The sequence below is a fragment of the Hylobates moloch genome, unplaced genomic scaffold (assembly GCF_009828535.3).
Source record: "Hylobates moloch isolate HMO894 unplaced genomic scaffold, HMol_V3 SCAFFOLD_8, whole genome shotgun sequence".
In the NCBI taxonomy this organism is placed as follows: domain Eukaryota; kingdom Metazoa; phylum Chordata; class Mammalia; order Primates; family Hylobatidae; genus Hylobates; species Hylobates moloch.
In genome coordinates, this window is record NW_026652283.1 from 37,801,163 (window position 1) to 37,819,454 (window position 18,292).

General features: G+C 37.7%; 1 protein-coding gene across 1 annotated transcript in view; it reads left to right on the forward strand.

Annotated features, from left to right (window-relative positions):
* The window catches only part of LOC116472417 (protein argonaute-3-like), a 41,749-nt gene extending 24,448 nt beyond the window's left edge, over window positions 1-17,301 (forward strand). The window contains exons 3-4 of the mRNA XM_058442213.1: window positions 13,837-13,957; window positions 16,919-17,301. Coding sequence (XP_058298196.1) covers window positions 13,837-13,957; window positions 16,919-16,999 — 202 coding nt within the window. The 3' untranslated portion in view covers window positions 17,000-17,301. The remainder of the gene's footprint in view (window positions 1-13,836; window positions 13,958-16,918) is intronic.
* The last annotated feature ends 991 nt before the right edge of the window (window positions 17,302-18,292 follow it).

An 18,292-nucleotide genomic window follows, 5' to 3' on the forward strand; every position in this document is an offset into this window, starting at 1 on the left:
GCTTTTTTGAGACGAGTCTCGCTCTTTCGCCCAGGCCGGAGTTCAGTGGCGCGATCTTGGCTCACTGCAAGGTCCGCCTCCTGGGTTCACGTCATTCTCCTGCCTCAGCCCCCCGAGTAGCTGGGACTACAGGTGCTCGCCACTGCGCCCAGCTAATTTTTTGTATTTTTAGTAGAGATGGGGTTTCACCGTGTTAACCAGGATGGTCTCGATCTCCTGACCTTGTGATCCACCCGCCTCGGCCTCCCAAAGTGCTGGGATTACAGGCGTGAGCCACCGCGCCCTACCCCATTTGTGTATTTTCTTTGGAGAAATGTCTATTTAGGTCCTTTGCTAATTTTTTTTTTTTTTTTTTTTTTTTTTGAGACAGAGTCTTACTCTGTTGCCCAGGCTGGAGTGCAGTGGCACGATCTTAGCTCACTGCACCTTCCCCCTCCCAGGTTCAAGTGATTCTCCTGCCTCAGCCTCCCAAGTAGCAGAGACTACAGGTGTATACCACCATGCCTGGCTAATTTTTGTAGTTTTTAGTAGAGATGGGGTTTCACTATATTGGCCAGGCTGGTCTCGAACCTCTGACCTCAGGTGATTCACCCGCCTCACCCTCCCAAAGTGCTGGGATTACAGGCATGAGCCACTGTGTCTGGCTGCCCATTTTTAAATTGGGTCATTTGTCTTTTTGTTATTGAGTTATAGGAGTTCATTATATGTTCTAGACAAAAGTCCCTTATTAGATATATGATTGCAAAATTTTTCTCTGTTTATACATGTTGCATCTTCACTGTCTTGATGGTGTCCTTTGAAGCACAAACTTTAAAAATTTTGATGATGTCTAACTTATTTTTTCTTTTGTCGCTTGTGATTTTGTTGTCATATCTGTAGAAGGGTATACTTCTGATTAAAATGATTTAGACAACATACTTCAGAAAAGACTGCCAGTAAAAACCAAATGGTGTAGTTTTGAGTGTTTAGTGATCTTGGGGAAACTATTATACAAAATATGTCAGCTAATAAAGAAGTTTTATTTTCCTTTTAATCACTTGAAAGATAGGAAAGCTAACAGATCAGATGGTAATTATTTCACATCTCAAAATTCTTTTAGAGTGGCATCTAAATACAAAACTAAGTAGAAATTAGCCTTTTGACTAATATTCCTATAATATATTTGAAATTTGAAGATACTTTCATAAATTAACAAATATTTACACACAAGGGACTAGTACGTAGGTATTATTACCAACATCTATCTATTTGTGTAGATATAAATTACAATAGCTGTATAGTGTTCTATTATATGAATGTGCCTTGATTTGTTTACTTTAACCTGCTCCAGTTTGTTAGGTTAACTTAAATCTGTTTAAACCATTTATCTGAACTTACCACATGTTTATACCAAGGTACTATGCTATTGGTACTAGATTTACAGTATATACGGAAACTTAAAGATCATTTTTGAATCTTCTCTATGTTTTCATGAACTGTTTACTCCTGTTTTGTGTCAGGCACTGTGCTAGGTTCTAGCAATAACACAATAGATAAAACATGATCTCTTTAAAGTTTTAAATTCCATATGGAGTGACATTCTGTGATATGCAAATTATGTACTGTGATGAAAGAGTAATGATTCCTGCCTTTGGGTAAGGAGGAGGATGTGGTGTATCACATGGTATTTGAGCAAAATAATTGTATCATAAAGGTACAGTAAAAATGTATAATCTTATGGGACCACCATCATATATGTGGTCTGTAATTGACTGAAAAGTTATGCAGCACCTGCCTGTACTGATATATGCTACAACATGAAGTTGTCCAGTGGACAGGGAGAAAGAATAATCCACATAGACAGCATGAGCAAAGGTATGACATGTTGGTATAACAGAAACAGGCCAGTATAAATAGAGTAGCTAGAGATGAGTCTGAAGAGTTAGCTAGGGAATAGGTTATGAAGAATCTGAAATCCATGCTAAGGCTTGTGAATTCAGAAATAGTAGAGAGCCAATGGAACCTTTTAAACAAATGAAGAAAATCGGTATTTAGGACCATACTTGATGACAGTGTGGTGAATGAGAGATGAGAAAGACTTGAGTCCTGGAGAACATTTGGAAGGCTGTTGTAGTAGTTTAGGTCAGTGGTCTTCAAACCATTGATCACACGTTCCCCGTTAATTAAAATTTGACCAAAAAATACATATAGATATAAATGCACACACATTTCAAAAACTATAATTTATTGACATGTACTACTGTTTTAATATGTAACTGTAGAAAAATTAAAGGTGAGAAAGAAAATTTTGAAATGAACTATTTAAAAATATATTTAAATAACTTGAACTTTTCAGATTAATGGTACAAAAAACCCTGACTGAATATGTGTCACACACTTGAACTACAAAAAGTTGCAGTGTGCTGAAAATGAATGAACGAGAGGTACACTGTTAACTTTTTTTTTTTTTTTTAATAGAGACAAGAGTCTCACTCTGTCACCCAGGCTGGAGTGCAGTGGCATGAACGTGGCTCACTGCAGCCTCGACCTCCTGGGCCCAAGCAATCCTCCCACCTCAACCTTCATAGTAGCTGGGACTACAGGCACATACCACCATGCCCGGCTAATTTTTGTATTTTTTATAGAAACAGTATTTTGCCATGTTGCCCAGGCTGGCCTTGAACTCCTGGTCTCAAGCGATCTGCCCACCTCAGCTTCCCAAAGTGTTGGAATTACAGGCGTGAGCCACTGTGTCTGACCTTAACTCTTATGTGTTGCAGAACTCCCATTACTCTCCTAGGATTCCTGGTGTACCGTGTGTTGCACCTGACCATCTAATATGGAATAAGTGAAGACACCAGTATCAATCCATATTCATGAATATTAGTAAATCTTAATTCCTAATTGTTCAATGAAAATTAAATATAAATACGTCTATTTTTTCCTCATACTTCAGCATACCCCTTGGCACCTCTGGTTCGTATTTTTCTGGATTATAGGTAGTATGTTCAAAGACACAGTGGCAATAATGATGATGGAGGGCATAGATGGAAGATTTAGAAAAAGAATGAACAATTTAGGTATATAAGGAAAGGATAGAGATAAGAATGGCTTCATAGTTCCTAGCTTGTGCATTAGTAATGGTTTTAACAGAAATATAGATTCTGAAGGGACCAGGTTTTTATATACTATTTCGAATATTTGGAGGTTGAATTGCATAAGAAACATCAAAATGGCAGAAGTTCAGTAGGTTGTTGGAAATAAGTGTCTAGCTAAGTGTCAGGTGATAAGTCAAAATGGAGATTGTAATTCATCAGCATGTAGGTGATAGTTAAAAACTGGGGAAGTATGTAAAAATAAAAGAACTGAGACTAGATCTCTGAGATACTATTATTTCAGGTTTGCCAGTGAAGACACACAGGGATTGGAAAGATAGGAGAACCAGGACAAAGTAGAAGCTATTTCAGAGAAGGCAAGGTAAGGATCATGATTTTCTTTCTTTTTGTTTTTTTTTCTTTTGGAGATGGAGTCTCACTTTGTCGCCGAGGCTGGAATTCAGTGGCATGATCACGTGATCTTGGCTCACTGCATCCTCTACCTTCCAGGGTCAAGCATTTCTGTCTCAGCCTCCTGAGTAGTTGGGACTACAGGTGCACTCCACCATGCCTGGCTAATTTTTTTGTATTTTTAGTAGACATAGGGTTTCACTGTGATGCCCAGGCTGGTCTCAAACTCCTGAGCTCAGGCAGTCCACCCACCTCGGCCTCCCAAAGTGCTAGGATTACAGGCATGAGCCACCACACCCGTCCTTAAGGATCATGATTTTCAAGGAACAAAGTTTGATTACAGTGGCAAATGCTAAACAAAGCCAGGTGTATAGAGACTGAAAAAGTGCCATTACACATGGCTGTTAAGAAGTTGGTGGCCCAACCTGGTGCAGTGGCCTCACGCCTGTAATCTCAGCCCTTTGGGAGGCCAAGGTGGGCAGATCACTTGAACCCAGGAGTTTGAGACCAGCCTGGCCAACATGATGAAACCCCATCTCTACTAAAAATACAAAAATTAGCCGGGCATGGTGGTACATGCCTGTAATCCCAGCTTGGATTACTTGGGAGGCTGAGGTACGAGAATTGCTTATACCCAGGAGGCGAGGGTTGCAGGGAGCTGAGATCATACCATTGCACTCCAGCCTGGGCGACAGAGTGAGACTGTCTCAAAAACAAAAAAAAGAAGTCGGTGGCCTGATAAAAATAATTCACATATGAAATGACTACAAACATAGTGTGTAGTGAAATGTTCTGTATGAACTGGGCACAGTGGCTCATGCCTGTAATCCCAGCACTTTGCGAGGCTGAGTCAGGCAGATCACTTGAGGTCAGGAGTTTGAGACCAGCCTGGCCAACATGGTGAAACCCCGTCTCTACTAGAAAACGCAAAAATTAGCTGGGAGTGGTGGCACGTGCTTGTAATCCCAGCTACTCGGGAGGCTGAGGCACGAGAATTGCTTGAACCTGGGAGATGAAGGTTGCAGTGAGCAGAGATTGCACCACTGCACTCCAGCCTGGGCAAGAGAGTGTGACTCCATCTCAAAAAAACAAAAATGCTCAGTATCGATTTTATATTATAAAGTATTAAAATTTTGGCCAAGTGCAGTGGCACATGTGAGGCCTGTAATTCCAGCACTTTGGGAGGCCAAGGCAGGAGGAGTGCTGGAGGCCAGGATTTCGAGGCCAGCCTGGGCAACATAGGGAGACCCCTTCTGTATGAAAAATTTAAAGATTAGCCAGGTATAATGGTATACACCTATAGTCCTAGCTACTCAGGAGGCTGAGGTGAGAGAATTGCTCACTTCAGGAGTTGGAGGCTGCAGTGAGCCATGATTGCACCACTGCACTCCATCCTCTGGGTGACAGAGCAAGATTCGTATCTTTAAAAAAAAAGAAAAAAGTATTAAAAATTTGTCCTGGCCAGGTGCAGTGGCTCACGCCTGTAATCCCAGCACTTTGGGAGGCCAAGGCGGGTGGATCACAAGGTCTGGAGTTCGAGATCAGCCTGGCCAACATGGTGAAATCCCGTTTCTACTAAAAATAAAAAAATTAGCCAGGCATGGTGGTGCGCATTTGTAATCCCAGTTACCCGGGAGGCTGAGTCTGAAGACTCACTTGAACCCGGGAGGTGGAGGTTGCAGTGAGCCGAGATCACACCACTGCACTCCAGTCTAGGCGACAGAATAAGACTCCGTATCAAAAAAAAAATTTGTTCTACCCAGCACTTTGGGAGGCTGAGGTGGACAGATCACTTGAACTCAGGAGTTCAAGACCAGCCTGGGCAACATGATGAAACCCTGTCTCTGTAAGAAATACAAAAATTAGCTGGGCATGGTGGCACACACCTGTAGTCCCAACTACTCGGGAGGTTGAGACAGGAGGATGGCTTGAGGCAGAGGTTGCTGTGAGCTGAGATTGCACCACTGCACTCCAGCCTGGGCATCAGAGCCAGACCTTGTCTCAAAAAAAAAAAAAAGGAAAAAAGATCTAAAATATAATCCCTCTCTTCTCTCTTTTGCATACCTTAAGCTTTATCTTGTTGCACAAGTATTTATTGGCTACCTTCTCTGCTAGTAACCACAGAGTTATAAAGATACGTTAGAGATTGGAAGGATACAAAGAGAGACTGCCAGCTGTTCTAGTTGTGTTTTATAAACCTCTGGATGATTTTGACATTTTGTTATACCTTAGCAATCTTCTTTCTCTCTATACTATAGTGACACATTCGTTTATTGTAGCCATGGATAATGTCAGTAGACTTTTGGGGAAGATATTCTTTCATGTTGTCTTCTGTAGACTAGAATAATATTTTTCATTCTGTCTTTTGGGAGCAGAGAATTAAGAGTTACCTAATAAAGTGAGATGGAGGTGGATCTCTATAAGCTTATAGTAATTACAACTCACAGGAAAATAATTTGCTCTCCTCTTTTTTACATTAAAGTTTCTCTCTTCCCATTTTTCTGCTGTATAAGTCAGGTGGTAAAATGGGACTTAATGAAATTATTATTAAATTTTACTTTATAGTCTGTGCACCAGAGCGTGATGGAGTCAAAATAGTTGGTATCAGAATGTAGGAAGTAGTGATTGAAGTAAGGGTGGTAGGATAGGCTGTACCCCTTTAGGAGATCTAATGTATTCAGGTAGATTTCATTTTTGGAGTAATTGCCAATTATTCTTAAGGATTCTTAAATTCTAGCTTGACGTTCTAAAAAATGCATCACAGTATAATTCTGCAAGAATTCTTTTCTTCTCAGACTAAGGTTATTAGTGAAAGGAAGCCACTAAAGATTGGTTAGACATTCTTATCCGTGTTTACTCAGATTTTATTTCCCAAATTACTTTCCCAAGCACTGTTTTAGAAGTTAAAATATTTTATGTATTTTTATTAGTCTAGTTTTACTACTTATGGTAAGCTAAGAACTGGTTTAACAATATACACTTAAATATTTTGCTAAAAGTACTATATTTGAACAAAAGATTCCACTCCTAAGCCTGTTGTTACAATGAAAGACTAGCGTCGCAAAATAGAGAGGAAACTCAGTCATCAGTTTCTGTTAATTACCAGAATTATTCATTATTTGTGTTAATTTACTATATTTGATGCTAAAACATTGTAGTGTATTCATTTGTTATTTGGAAGACTTCAGTATAATTCTTAAAATATATTTGTGAGATAATTATGCTTAAATTTTAATATAAAAATATTATTATACATATTTGCTTTTTTAATCTCCAAATTATTTTCACTAATATTCCATTTGGTTCCTGAGACTATTATCTCATTTTTATTGATAAAGAAACTCAAGTCAGAGAGGTTAAATAACTTTCTTAACAACTTAGTGACAGAATGGGACTAAAAACTCATGCCTTCTTATTTCGGTACTTATATTATCATATATTTTAAAGGTTTCTCAGGTTGGTAGTTTCCCAATTCCAAGTTTCATCCTAATATAATAGCACCTTTGCTACTATAGCTGACTACATGGCTTAGGAAACTAGATAAATTACTGTTATAAAGAGTTTTTTTTCTCTAGTTCCACATGCCTACCTATTAAAGATTCTAATAAACTACCTTTTCCATAATATCCTTTGAGATAAGAAATGAGAATTTGCTGTCCCTAGCTTTGTCATTTCGTTAGCTTGCATCCTAAAATCTGCTGGATGCCCATAGTCCCAGTTACTCCGAAGGCCAAGGCAGGAGGATCACTTGAACTCAAGGGTTCTAGGTTACAGTGAGCTATGATCACATCACTGCACTCAAGTGTGGGCAACAGAGCAAGACCTGGTCTCAAAAAAAAAAAATTTTTTTTTTTTTTCACTAAAATTCTAAATATATGAATTTGGCCAGGCACAGTGGCTCACACCTGTAATCTCAACACTCTGGGAGGCTGAGACAGGAGGATTGCTTGAACCCAGGAGTTGGAGACCAGCATGGGCAACATAGTGAGACCCTGTCTCTTTAAAACAAATTCTAAATATATGAATTAATTGTGTCGTATTAGTGAGAGGTTAAAAAAATAATAATAACTCTTGGCCCTCATGAAAGATGACTCTGTAGCATAGGTTTTGTCAGTTATGAACTTAAAAAACTGTCGAGTGGAAAAATTAACCCGTATACTATAGAATTCCAATGCTATTCCCTTAAGGCTCTGAACTAAATTGTCAAATCTAAGTGTAATTATTCATAAGAGTAATATCTAATGCCATGATACGATTTACCATGATAAAATTTACAGTGTTTCTTTTCTTTTTTTATTTTTTATTTATTTATTTTTTTTGAGACGGAGTCTCGCTCTGTCACCCAGGGTGGAGTGCAGTGGCGCGATCTCGGCTCACTGCAAGCCCCACCTCCCGGGTTCACGCCATTCTTCTGTCTCAGGCTCCCGAGTAGCTGGGACTACGGGCACCCGCCACCACGCCCTGCTAATTTTTTTCTTTTTTTGTATTTTTAGTTGTGACAGGATTTCACCGTGTTAGCCAGGATGGTCTCGATCTCCTGACTTCTTGATCCGCCTGCTTCGGCCTCCCATAGTGGTGGGATTACAGGCGTGAGCCACTGCGTCTGGCCATTATTTCGTATTTTTTAAATTAAATTTTACTATAAGAGGGTATTGTGGATATTTCATTTTAATTTTAAATTTATATCTTCCCTGACAGTTGGTCATATAGCTAGCTGTTCTTTGAACAGTTCTAGCAAAGATGAACTCAGGTACTTTATAAGGTAGTGTAATTTACTTTTGAATAACTCTGGTGGTTAGAAAATCGTGAAAATTTTGTTCCAAAATCTGTCTAATGTTCCAACTATTTTTCTTAGTTCTTTCTACTCAGTTTTTAACATGACAATCTATCAAAATAGCCAAATATATATATATATATATATATATATATATATTCTATAATTTTCTTTGAGTCTTTCCTATTCCAGACTAAGACTTTCCTATTCCAAACCAGACTTGGTTTGATTTATTTTTACTCATATTACATGATTTTCTATCGGGATTGCCTCCTTCTCGTTATATTTGAATTTTTAGGGTCTTACATTTTTCACAAATTGAACAGAGTACTCCAAGATGTAAAATGATCTGTTTTAATATATGGTAGGATAGTTACCTGCCTTATTAAGTGGGTTATCTGAGTACTTAAATATATGCAACTTCAGTTTTTTACTTTTGAGGAAGCTACATCATACCGTTAGCTCATTTGAGGCTTGTACCCTTTTCCACAGCAGCAGTGGGTAAGTTGAGATTCTCTACTTTGTTCTTATTACAGTTGAAGTGTTCAGACATAAGTGTTTAGGTATTACAGTTACCCTTATTATTTTTCTTCATTTTGTTCATTGTTGTAGTTGTTAGTAGCTTTTAACATAGTAATTTATGTTTTTAACATGCTAGTCATGTCTTCCAAGTATGAGTTGTTGGAAGTTTCTTAACCAACAGATATTTATTAATTACTTACCATATGTAGGACACTATATATGTTTCGTTTTCATATGGTATTGATAGTTTTCTAAGGTGGAAAATTATTCCAGTGTTCAAGTATACTTAGAAAAAGTAGGGAAACTTACCCTGCCCCGTAAATAAACACTCTAGTGAAAATATATGGTACTGGCCAGGCGCAGTGGCTCACACCTGTAATCCCAGCACTTTGGGAGGCCAAGGTGAGTGGATCATGAGGTCAGGAGATCGAGACCATCCTGGCTAACACGGTGAAACCCCGTCTCTACTAAAAATACAAAAAATTAGCCGGATGTGGTGGCAGGTGCCTGTAGTCCCAGCTACTCGGGAGGCTGAGGCAGGAGAATAGTGTGAACCCAGGAGGGGGAGCTTGCAGTGAGCACCGAGATCACGCCACTGCACTCCAGCCTGGGTGACAGAGCGAGACTCCCTCTCAAAAAAAAAAAAAAAAAAAGAAAGAAAACTTCTTGTACTGGCACAAGAACAGACAAACAGAACACTGGGACAGTATAGAGAACTCAGATTGATTTATATATGAGAAGTGAGTGAGATAAAAATGCCATTACAAATTGATAAGTATAAGCTGGTTAGTAGGTGGCATGAAGAAACCTGCTCACTAGATGGGATAGATAAAATTGGGTCCTTGCTGTTTATAAAGAAGAACCAAAGTAATGTAGACAAAACTATAAAGTTAATAAAACATAATTTATCTGTGTGACTTCATATTAAGAAAGTATTTCTTAATACCTCAAAAGCTTGAAGTCATAAGGTGAAATTTAATTTAATGATGTTCTCAAATTCATTGGTAATAAGAGAAATCTAAATTAAAACATGCTTTTAGTTTATACCGGTTAGGCTAACAAAAATTAGAAAGCAGAGCTGGATAATGCCACATACTGGCTGGACGCAGGGAAATAGGAGCCTCAAGGAGTGCAGGTTAGTGTAGTCATTCTTGAGAACAATTTGGCAGTTCATCGTTTACTTGATAAGATTCATTTTGACCTAACAGTCTGTTTCTGTGTCTGTAAGCAGGGATTAATTCTCACATGGGTTCATGTAAGGAGATAATTCATTTCAACATTGTTTTTAGGTGTTGCAGTTAAAGATACCATGAATCTGCAACGCTGGGAGAGTGGATAGACAACATGTGGAGTACTTTGCATCAATCAGAAACAATGAACCAAGTCACTGAAATTGTATACAACCAATTTTTTACAGATAAATCTTTTAAAAATAATAAAAATAAATATACCATAACAGATATACCACAGCAAGATGAATAGGTTTTAAAACATCTAATGCAGAGGGTAAAAGTAGGTATACATAGAAATAGAAGAAAGTTCATCAAACAAATTAGAAGAATAACTTCTTGGGAAGGGGAATGGGGCTAGGAAATGGAGATGGAAAGAAATGAATCAGTTAGAAGAGGGATATTATACAGATGATTCACACACCATGAACTGAGGAGTATGATTAAATTTTTTGTACCCAAGGAATAAAAGTGGGGCTTGGGAAATTATTTAATTATTTACAGTGAATGTAAATTGGGTTGGAGTAAAAAAAAAAAAAACTAAGAACATAAAAAAGAAACTTAAAATAATCCAGGTACAAGGACATGAGGCCTTTCTTTAGGATTGTGGTAATCGGGAATGGAAAGTAAATGACTAGTATAAGAAATACTGGAAGGACGTGGTGTCAGCAACCAGTTGGGTGAAGAGATGAGCCAAGTTTTGAATCTGGGTAACTGAGAAGATGGAGATACTATTAATTAAAGAGGAGTAGCAAACAGAAGATAACCATATGTAACTCTGACGAGATGTGTTGAATTCAGCTCTAGATATATTCCATTGGACGTTCCAGCATTTCACTGAGGTAGGTTATTCACTGTTAGAGCATTTATTGAGGATATACTATGTGTTAGGCATCAAAGCAGGATATATATATATATATATATATATTTTTTTTTTTTTTGCCAAAATTGTAGCAAAAAATTGTATATGTGTACATATATATCCTGCTTTGATATATAAGTATACATTTATATATGAACATATATATGTGTTTAACTTTTATTTTAAGTTCAGAGATATATGTACAGGTTTGTTATATAGGTAAATTTGTGTCACGGGTTTATTGTCACCCAGGTATTAAGCCTTGTACCCATTAGTTATTTTTCCTGATACTCTCCCTCCTCCCACCCTCTACCCTCTGGTAGACCCCAGTGTCTATAGTTCTCCTCTATGGGTCCATATGTTCTCATCATTTAACTCCCACTTACTAAGTGAGAGCATGCAGTATTTGGGTTTCTATTCCTGCGTTAGTTTGCTAAGGATAATGGCCTCTAGCTCCATACATGTTCTGCAGAGTACATGATCTTGTTCTTTTTTATGACTGCATAGTATTCCATGGTGTATATGTACCACATTTTCTTTATCCAGTGTACCATTGATGGGCATTTAGGTTGATTCCATGTCTTTGCTATTGTGAATAGTGCTGCAGTGAACATACACATGCATGTGTCTTTATGATAGAACAATTTATATTTCTTTGGATATATACCTAGAAATGGGATTGCTGGGTTAAATGGTAGTTCTCTTTTTACGTCTTTGAGGAATTGCCACACTGCTTTCCACAATGGTTGAACTAATTTACACTCTCACTAACAGTGTATAAACATTCCATTTTCTCCACAACCTTGCCAACGTCTGTTATTTTTTGACTTTTTAATAGTAGCCTTTCTGACTGGCATGAGATGGTATCTCCTTGTGGTTTTGATTCATATTTCTCTAATGATCAATAATGTTGAGCATTTTTTCATATGCTTGTTGGCTGCATGTATGTCTTCTTTTGAAGTGTCTGTTCATGTCCTTTGCCCACTTTTTAATAGGTTTTTTTTTCTTGTAAGTCTGTTTAAGTTAAAGCAGGATATTTTTTATTCCTAAGATGTTTTGGCCCTACTATTTCAGTCTCCTCCATTTTGATCCTTAGAGTGATTTGATTGGGTTTCCCAGAATTCGTAAGGTTGAAATTATACCAGTTTACTGTTGAGTTAAAAAAAAAGACAAAATGGTTAAAACATCCCAACAAATTAGATCTGTAAAATTTCACCTAAGAAACCAGATTTCGGCTGGGTGCAGTGGCTTATGCCTCTAATCCCAGCACTTTAGGAGGCCGAGGTGGGCAGATCACCAGGTCAGGAGTTCGAGACCAGCCTGGCCAACATGGTGAAACCGTGTCTCTACTAAAAATGCAAAAATTAGCTGGACATGATGGTGCGCGCGCCTGTAATCTCAGCTACTCGGGAGGCTGAGGCAGGAGAATTGCTTGAACCTGGGAGGCGGAGGTAGCAGTGAGCCGAGATCGCACCACTGCACTCCATCCTGCGTGACAGAGCAAGACACTGTCTCAAAAAAAAAACAAAAAAAAAGAAAAGAAAGAAACCAGATTTAGTAATAATGGCCACAAAGGAAAACTTAAAATGGCAGACAATCGTTGAAATTTGCTTTGAACTCAAAAATGAATAGGTGAATCAAATTTTTGTCGTATATACTCTAGAAGAGGCTTGATATTGTTTTCAGTAGTTTCAGTAAAACAAAATTGAAAAGGGAGGAAAAAATAGAAACTTTGTGCCATGTAGAAAATCGCTGTGGGTATCAAGTCAGCTTGATATTTTTGTTGTTCCAGAAAATGCTGGGTTCCTGCCCCACTTAACTGAGGTAGACTTGAATCTCTCTTTTTTTTTTTTTTTTTTGAGACAGAGTTTTGCTCTTGTTGCCCAGGCCGGAGTTCAATGGCGTGATCTCGGCTCACCACAACCTCCGCCTCCTGGGTTCAAGTGATTCTCCTGCCTCAGCCTACCAAGTAGCTGGGACTACAGGCATGCGCCACCGTACCTGACTAATTTTGAATTTTTAGTAGAGGCAGGGTTTCTCCATGTTGGTCAGGTTGGTCTCAAACTCCTGACCTCAGGTGATCCACCTGCCTTGGCCTCCCAAAGTGCTGGGATTACAGGCGTGAGCCACTGTGCCTGGCCTTGAATCTTTTAAATTAGTTTTAGATTATATCAGTACTATGTGAGTACATTCTCATTGTAATATATTTAGATTTTATAAACAAAATAAGTGACCCTGTAATCCTGTCACTTCCCTCTCTAGAGGTAACCACCGTTTGGAATATATCCTTTCAGTTTCTCTGCTTTTACAAATGTGTGTACAAAAAATATTGATTTGTGAAAATTTGGTATTTCCTATATAGTCTGTAATGTTTGAATATATAAGTCTTGAATATCTTTCTGTGTCAGTTACATTGGCTCAAATGTTTGCTGGGTAAAAATGGAGGTTTTATAATATCCTTAGTAGCTAGGTACTGTAAGGATGGGAGGAGAAAGGAATACAGGTATGTTTGCTGCTCTCAGGAGGCTCACAGAAGAATTGAAATACATAATCATTATAATAGACAAAGTGTCCTGATAGAGATATGTACTAGGTGTCTTGTTGGTACAGAGGAAAGAGTATCTACTCTTGGAGAAAGAAGTGAATATGTTAGGGAGTGCTTAGAGATGGTGAAAGAGATTTTGAATCAGTTTCTAAGAATATTTTGCAGGTCAAATGTATCCTGGAATGATTGAGTAATATGCTCGCTTCATTCTTCTCTGTCTAGTGAAATGTATGTCATCTTTTGGCAATAATCAATCTTTATGGTGTCTTAAGCCAAGGTTCTAAAAGCAAAATCTTTATCATATATGAATATTTTTTAGAATTTTGACAGCTTTATACAGTGGCAGAAATTACTTCTGTTAATATTTTTATATTTCATCTTACAGAGGATTATGTGAATATATTGTTTCCCTTCTTTAGGGAGGTGGTTGACTCAATGGTTCAGCATTTTAAAGTAACTATATTTGGAGACCGTAGACCAGTTTATGATGGAAAAAGAAGTCTTTACACCGCCAATCCACTTCCTGTGGCAACTACAGGGGTAAGATATGCATTCCTGTATTGGAAAGGTATATTTTTGAGGTGTCTCCTTTTACACGCATTTATTACTATTTTTATTACAGTCCATATATATGTGAGTATTTATCACTGATTGTTTTTAACTTTTTGTTTTGAAATAATTTCAGACTTAAGAAAAGTTGCAGGAATCATGCAGAGAACCCTCACCCTTTATCTAGATTCACTGAGGTTCTGAACATTTCCACATTTGTTTTATTTTTTTTCTTTCTCTCTTGTACATACATACTTATTTTTTCCTGAACCATTCACAAGTAGGTTGCATATACCATGCCCCATTAATATTTATTTATTTTTTAATTTTATTTTATTTTATTTTATTTATTTTGAGACAGGGTCTCACTTTGTCACCTAGGCTGGAGTGCAGTAGTATGATCTCGGCTCACTGCAACCTCTGCCTCCCAGATTCAAGTGATTCTTGTACCTCAGCCTCCTGAGTAGCTGGGATTACAGGCACGTGCTACCACTCTTGGCTAATTTTTTTGTGTTTGTAGTAGAGACAGGGTTTTGCCGTGTTGGCCAGACTGGTCTCAAACTTCTGACCTCAAGTAATCCACCCAGCTCAACCTCCCAAAGTTCTGGGATTTTGGGAGCGCCACGGCGCTTGGCCAGTATTTAATACTTTAATGTATATTCCTAAGAACAATGATAAAAACCCTTGTACAGTTATCAAGTTCATTAAATTTAACATTGATATGATGCTTTTATTTAATCAACAATACAAATTCCAGTTTTACCAATTTTTCCAATGATGCCCTTTAGTATTATTTTTCTCCTCTGTTACAGAATCCAGCCCAGGATCATGATATAGATACCATGTCTTTCTTTCCCCAGCCTTTTTTTTTTCTTTCATGACTAACGTAGTTGAAGATTATTGGCAAGTTATTTTGTAGAATGTCCTTCAGTCTGGGTTTGTCTGATACTTCCCCTTGATTACATTCTGGTTATGCATTATTGGCAGGAATATTATATAACCATTCTTTCCTTATCAGTGCATCATATCAGGAAGCACGCAGTATGTATTTGTTCCATTATTGGTGATTATTGGTGATGTTAACTTTGGTCAGTTGATTAAATTGTTGTCTGCCAGTTTTCTCCTATTGGGGTATTTTTCTCCTTGTAGTTAATAAGCATCTTGTAGGGAGATTTTTTTTGTAATTGTGATAAACATGTAACATAAAATTTACCATCTTAGCCATTTTTAAGGTACATGTCAGTGGTATTAAGCACATTTACATTGTTGTATTATAATTACCACCTTCCATCCCCAGAATTGTCTTTATCTTTCAAAACTGAAACTCCATATCCATTAAACAGTATCCATTGCTCCCTCCCCTCAGCCCTGGCAACCACCATAGTACTTTCTGTCTCTGAATTTGACTATTCTAGGTACCTTATGTAAGCGAAATCATAGATTGTCTTTTTATGCCTGGCTTATTTCACAATTTATCCACATTGTTGCATGTGTTAGAATCTCCTTTTCAAGGCTGAGTAATATTCCATTGTATGTATATAACACATTTTGTTAATCCCTTCATGCATCAATGGACACCTTTTGGCTATTGCAAATAATCCTGCTATGAACATAGATGTAAAAGTATTGAACTCTGCTTTCGGTTCTTTGGATATATACCCAGAAGTAAATTTGCCGGGTCATGTGATAATTATTAATTTTCTGAGAATCTGCTATATTGTTTTCCAGAATGGCTGCATCATTTTACATTCCCACCAACAGTGAACAAGAGTTCCAAACTCTCACTTCCATGCCAACACTTGTTTTCTGGGTTTTTTTTTGTTCGTTTTCTAATAGTAACCATCCTAATGGGCGTGAGATGATATCTCATTGTGGTTTTTATTTGCATGTCCCCCAACAATTAGTGATGTTGAGTATAACTTTGTAGGCTTATTGGCCATTTGTATATCTTTTGGAGAAATCTGTGGTCAAGTTGTTTGCCCATTTTTTGAACTGGGTTGTTTTGGGTTTTGGGTAGTGAGTTGTAGGAGTTCTTTATTTTTAGATTTTTTATCTTTTTTTAGCTAAACTAATCAATACCATTGTAGGAGTTCTTTATATATATATTCTGGATATTAACTTCTGTATCCTGGATATTAACTATATGTATTCTGGACATTAACTTCTTATCAGATATATAATTTGCAAATATTTTCTTACATTTCACAGGTTGCCTTTTCACTATGTTGATTGTGTCCATTGATACACAGAAGTTTTTAATTTTGTAATGGGAAATACTTTTAAGGATCCTGTTGCTCATTAGATTTTGGTTATTCTTGCTTGGCAATTGATTATTCTTGCTTGAAAGGATTATTACTATGTAGAAGTGGTGATTTTCTAATTCTGTCATTCCTTCTCCATGTATTCATTAATCTGCTGTAAGGGAGAATATTTTCTTTTACTCTATTTATTGATTTCACTGCCCAAGTTGTCCCAAATTTGGCCAGTGGGAACTCTTTTAAGCTGACTCCTGTGTCCTTTTGAAATGACACTTTTTGGGGAATACAATCCTGCATCACCTAAAACAATGGAGATATGCTCTGAGAAATGCGTCCTTGGGCAATTTTGTCATTGTGCTATCATCACAGTGTATACTTACACAAACCTAAATGGTATAGCTTACTACATACCTACACCATGTAATATGGTTTATTATTGCTATAAACCTATATAGGATGTTACTATACCGAGTACTGTAGGCACTTGTAAGACAATGGTAAATATTTGTGTATCTAAACGTATCTAACTATAGAAAAGGTACAGTAAAAATACATTGTAAAAGATTGTTTAAATGGTACACCTGTATAAGGCAGCTTCATTATAATCTAATGGGACCACCATGTATATGGGGTCCATTGTTGACCAAAAATCATTAGGTGGTGCATGACTCTACTTCATTACTTTCTGGCACAGGATGTTCCTGGTTTATTTTATGTTTTCTCTGCTGCAGTCCTGCAACTAACCATTTCTCTGAGGATCTCTGGTTTCTTTTAGTTGGCAAATGCAATTTTGAAATGAAAATCTGGGTATTGGTATGTTCACTGCTGCTGGGGTATATGTGCTTCTAAGCCCTTTCAGTGGATAGAGGTAGGAAATATATAAATAAGTAGATAAATAAATAAAACAGACTAAAAACATATTACACTTTATATGGTAAATCTAACACATATATATGTAGGAAATCGTGAGTTCACACCTGATTCTTCCAATTCTAGTCTATGCCCCATGGGATTCTTCCTTTCTTCACTCCATTCCATATTTGTATCTTTCTTTTTTTTTTTTTTTTTTTTTTGGGACGGAGTCTCGCTCTTTCACCCAGGATGGAGTGCCGTGACGCGATCTCGGCTCACTGCAGGCTCCGCCCCCCAGGGTTTACGACATTCTCCTGCCTCAGCCTCCCGCGTAGCTGGGACTACAGGCGCCCGCCACCCCGCCCGGCTAATTTTTTGTATTTTTAGTAGAGACGGGGTTTCACTGTGTTAGCCAGGATGGTCTCGATCTCCTGACCTCATGATCCACCCGCCTCGGCCTCCCAAAGTGCTGGGATTACAGGCGTGAGCCACCACGCCCGGCGTATCTTTCTTTTTTAGTTAGATTCCTGGCTCCTCAAAACATCACCACTCCTTCTCATTTGCTCAGTCCTACAGTACATATAAAATAGTTTGTGAGTTACTATACTCAGACCACTACAGAAAACAAACCTACTAATGAATTCAAGGCTTTATTTTGTATGCAATTCTTCTAAATCCACCCTATCTCTACCCCTAGAATTAAGACTATCATCAGTATACATATTGTGTTCAAGAGTTACTTGAATTAGTCTTTCCTTTTTCTTTTCTTTCAATGTGGTTATGTTATTTATTTAAAATTTATTTGGGTTCATTTGATTCTGTTCATGATATTCTGTTTTAATTTTTTCCCTCCCTTTATTTATTTATTTAGACAGGGTTTCGCTCTGTAACCCAGGCTGGAGTTCATTGGCACACTCACGGCTCACTGCAGCCTCAACCTCTCAGGCTCAAACGATCCTACTGCCTCAGCCTCCCAAGCAGCTAGGACCACAGGTGTGCACCACCACACCTGGCTAATTTAATTTTTTGTAGAGACTAGGTCTTGCTCTGTTGCCTGGGTTGGTTTAAAATTCCCTGGCTCAAGCAGTCCTCCTGCCTCAGCGTCCCAAAGTGCTGAGATTACAGGAGTAAGCCACCATACCCGGCCTAAATATATATATATATATTTATTTATTTATTTATTTATAAATTATAAATTTATACATATATATAATAT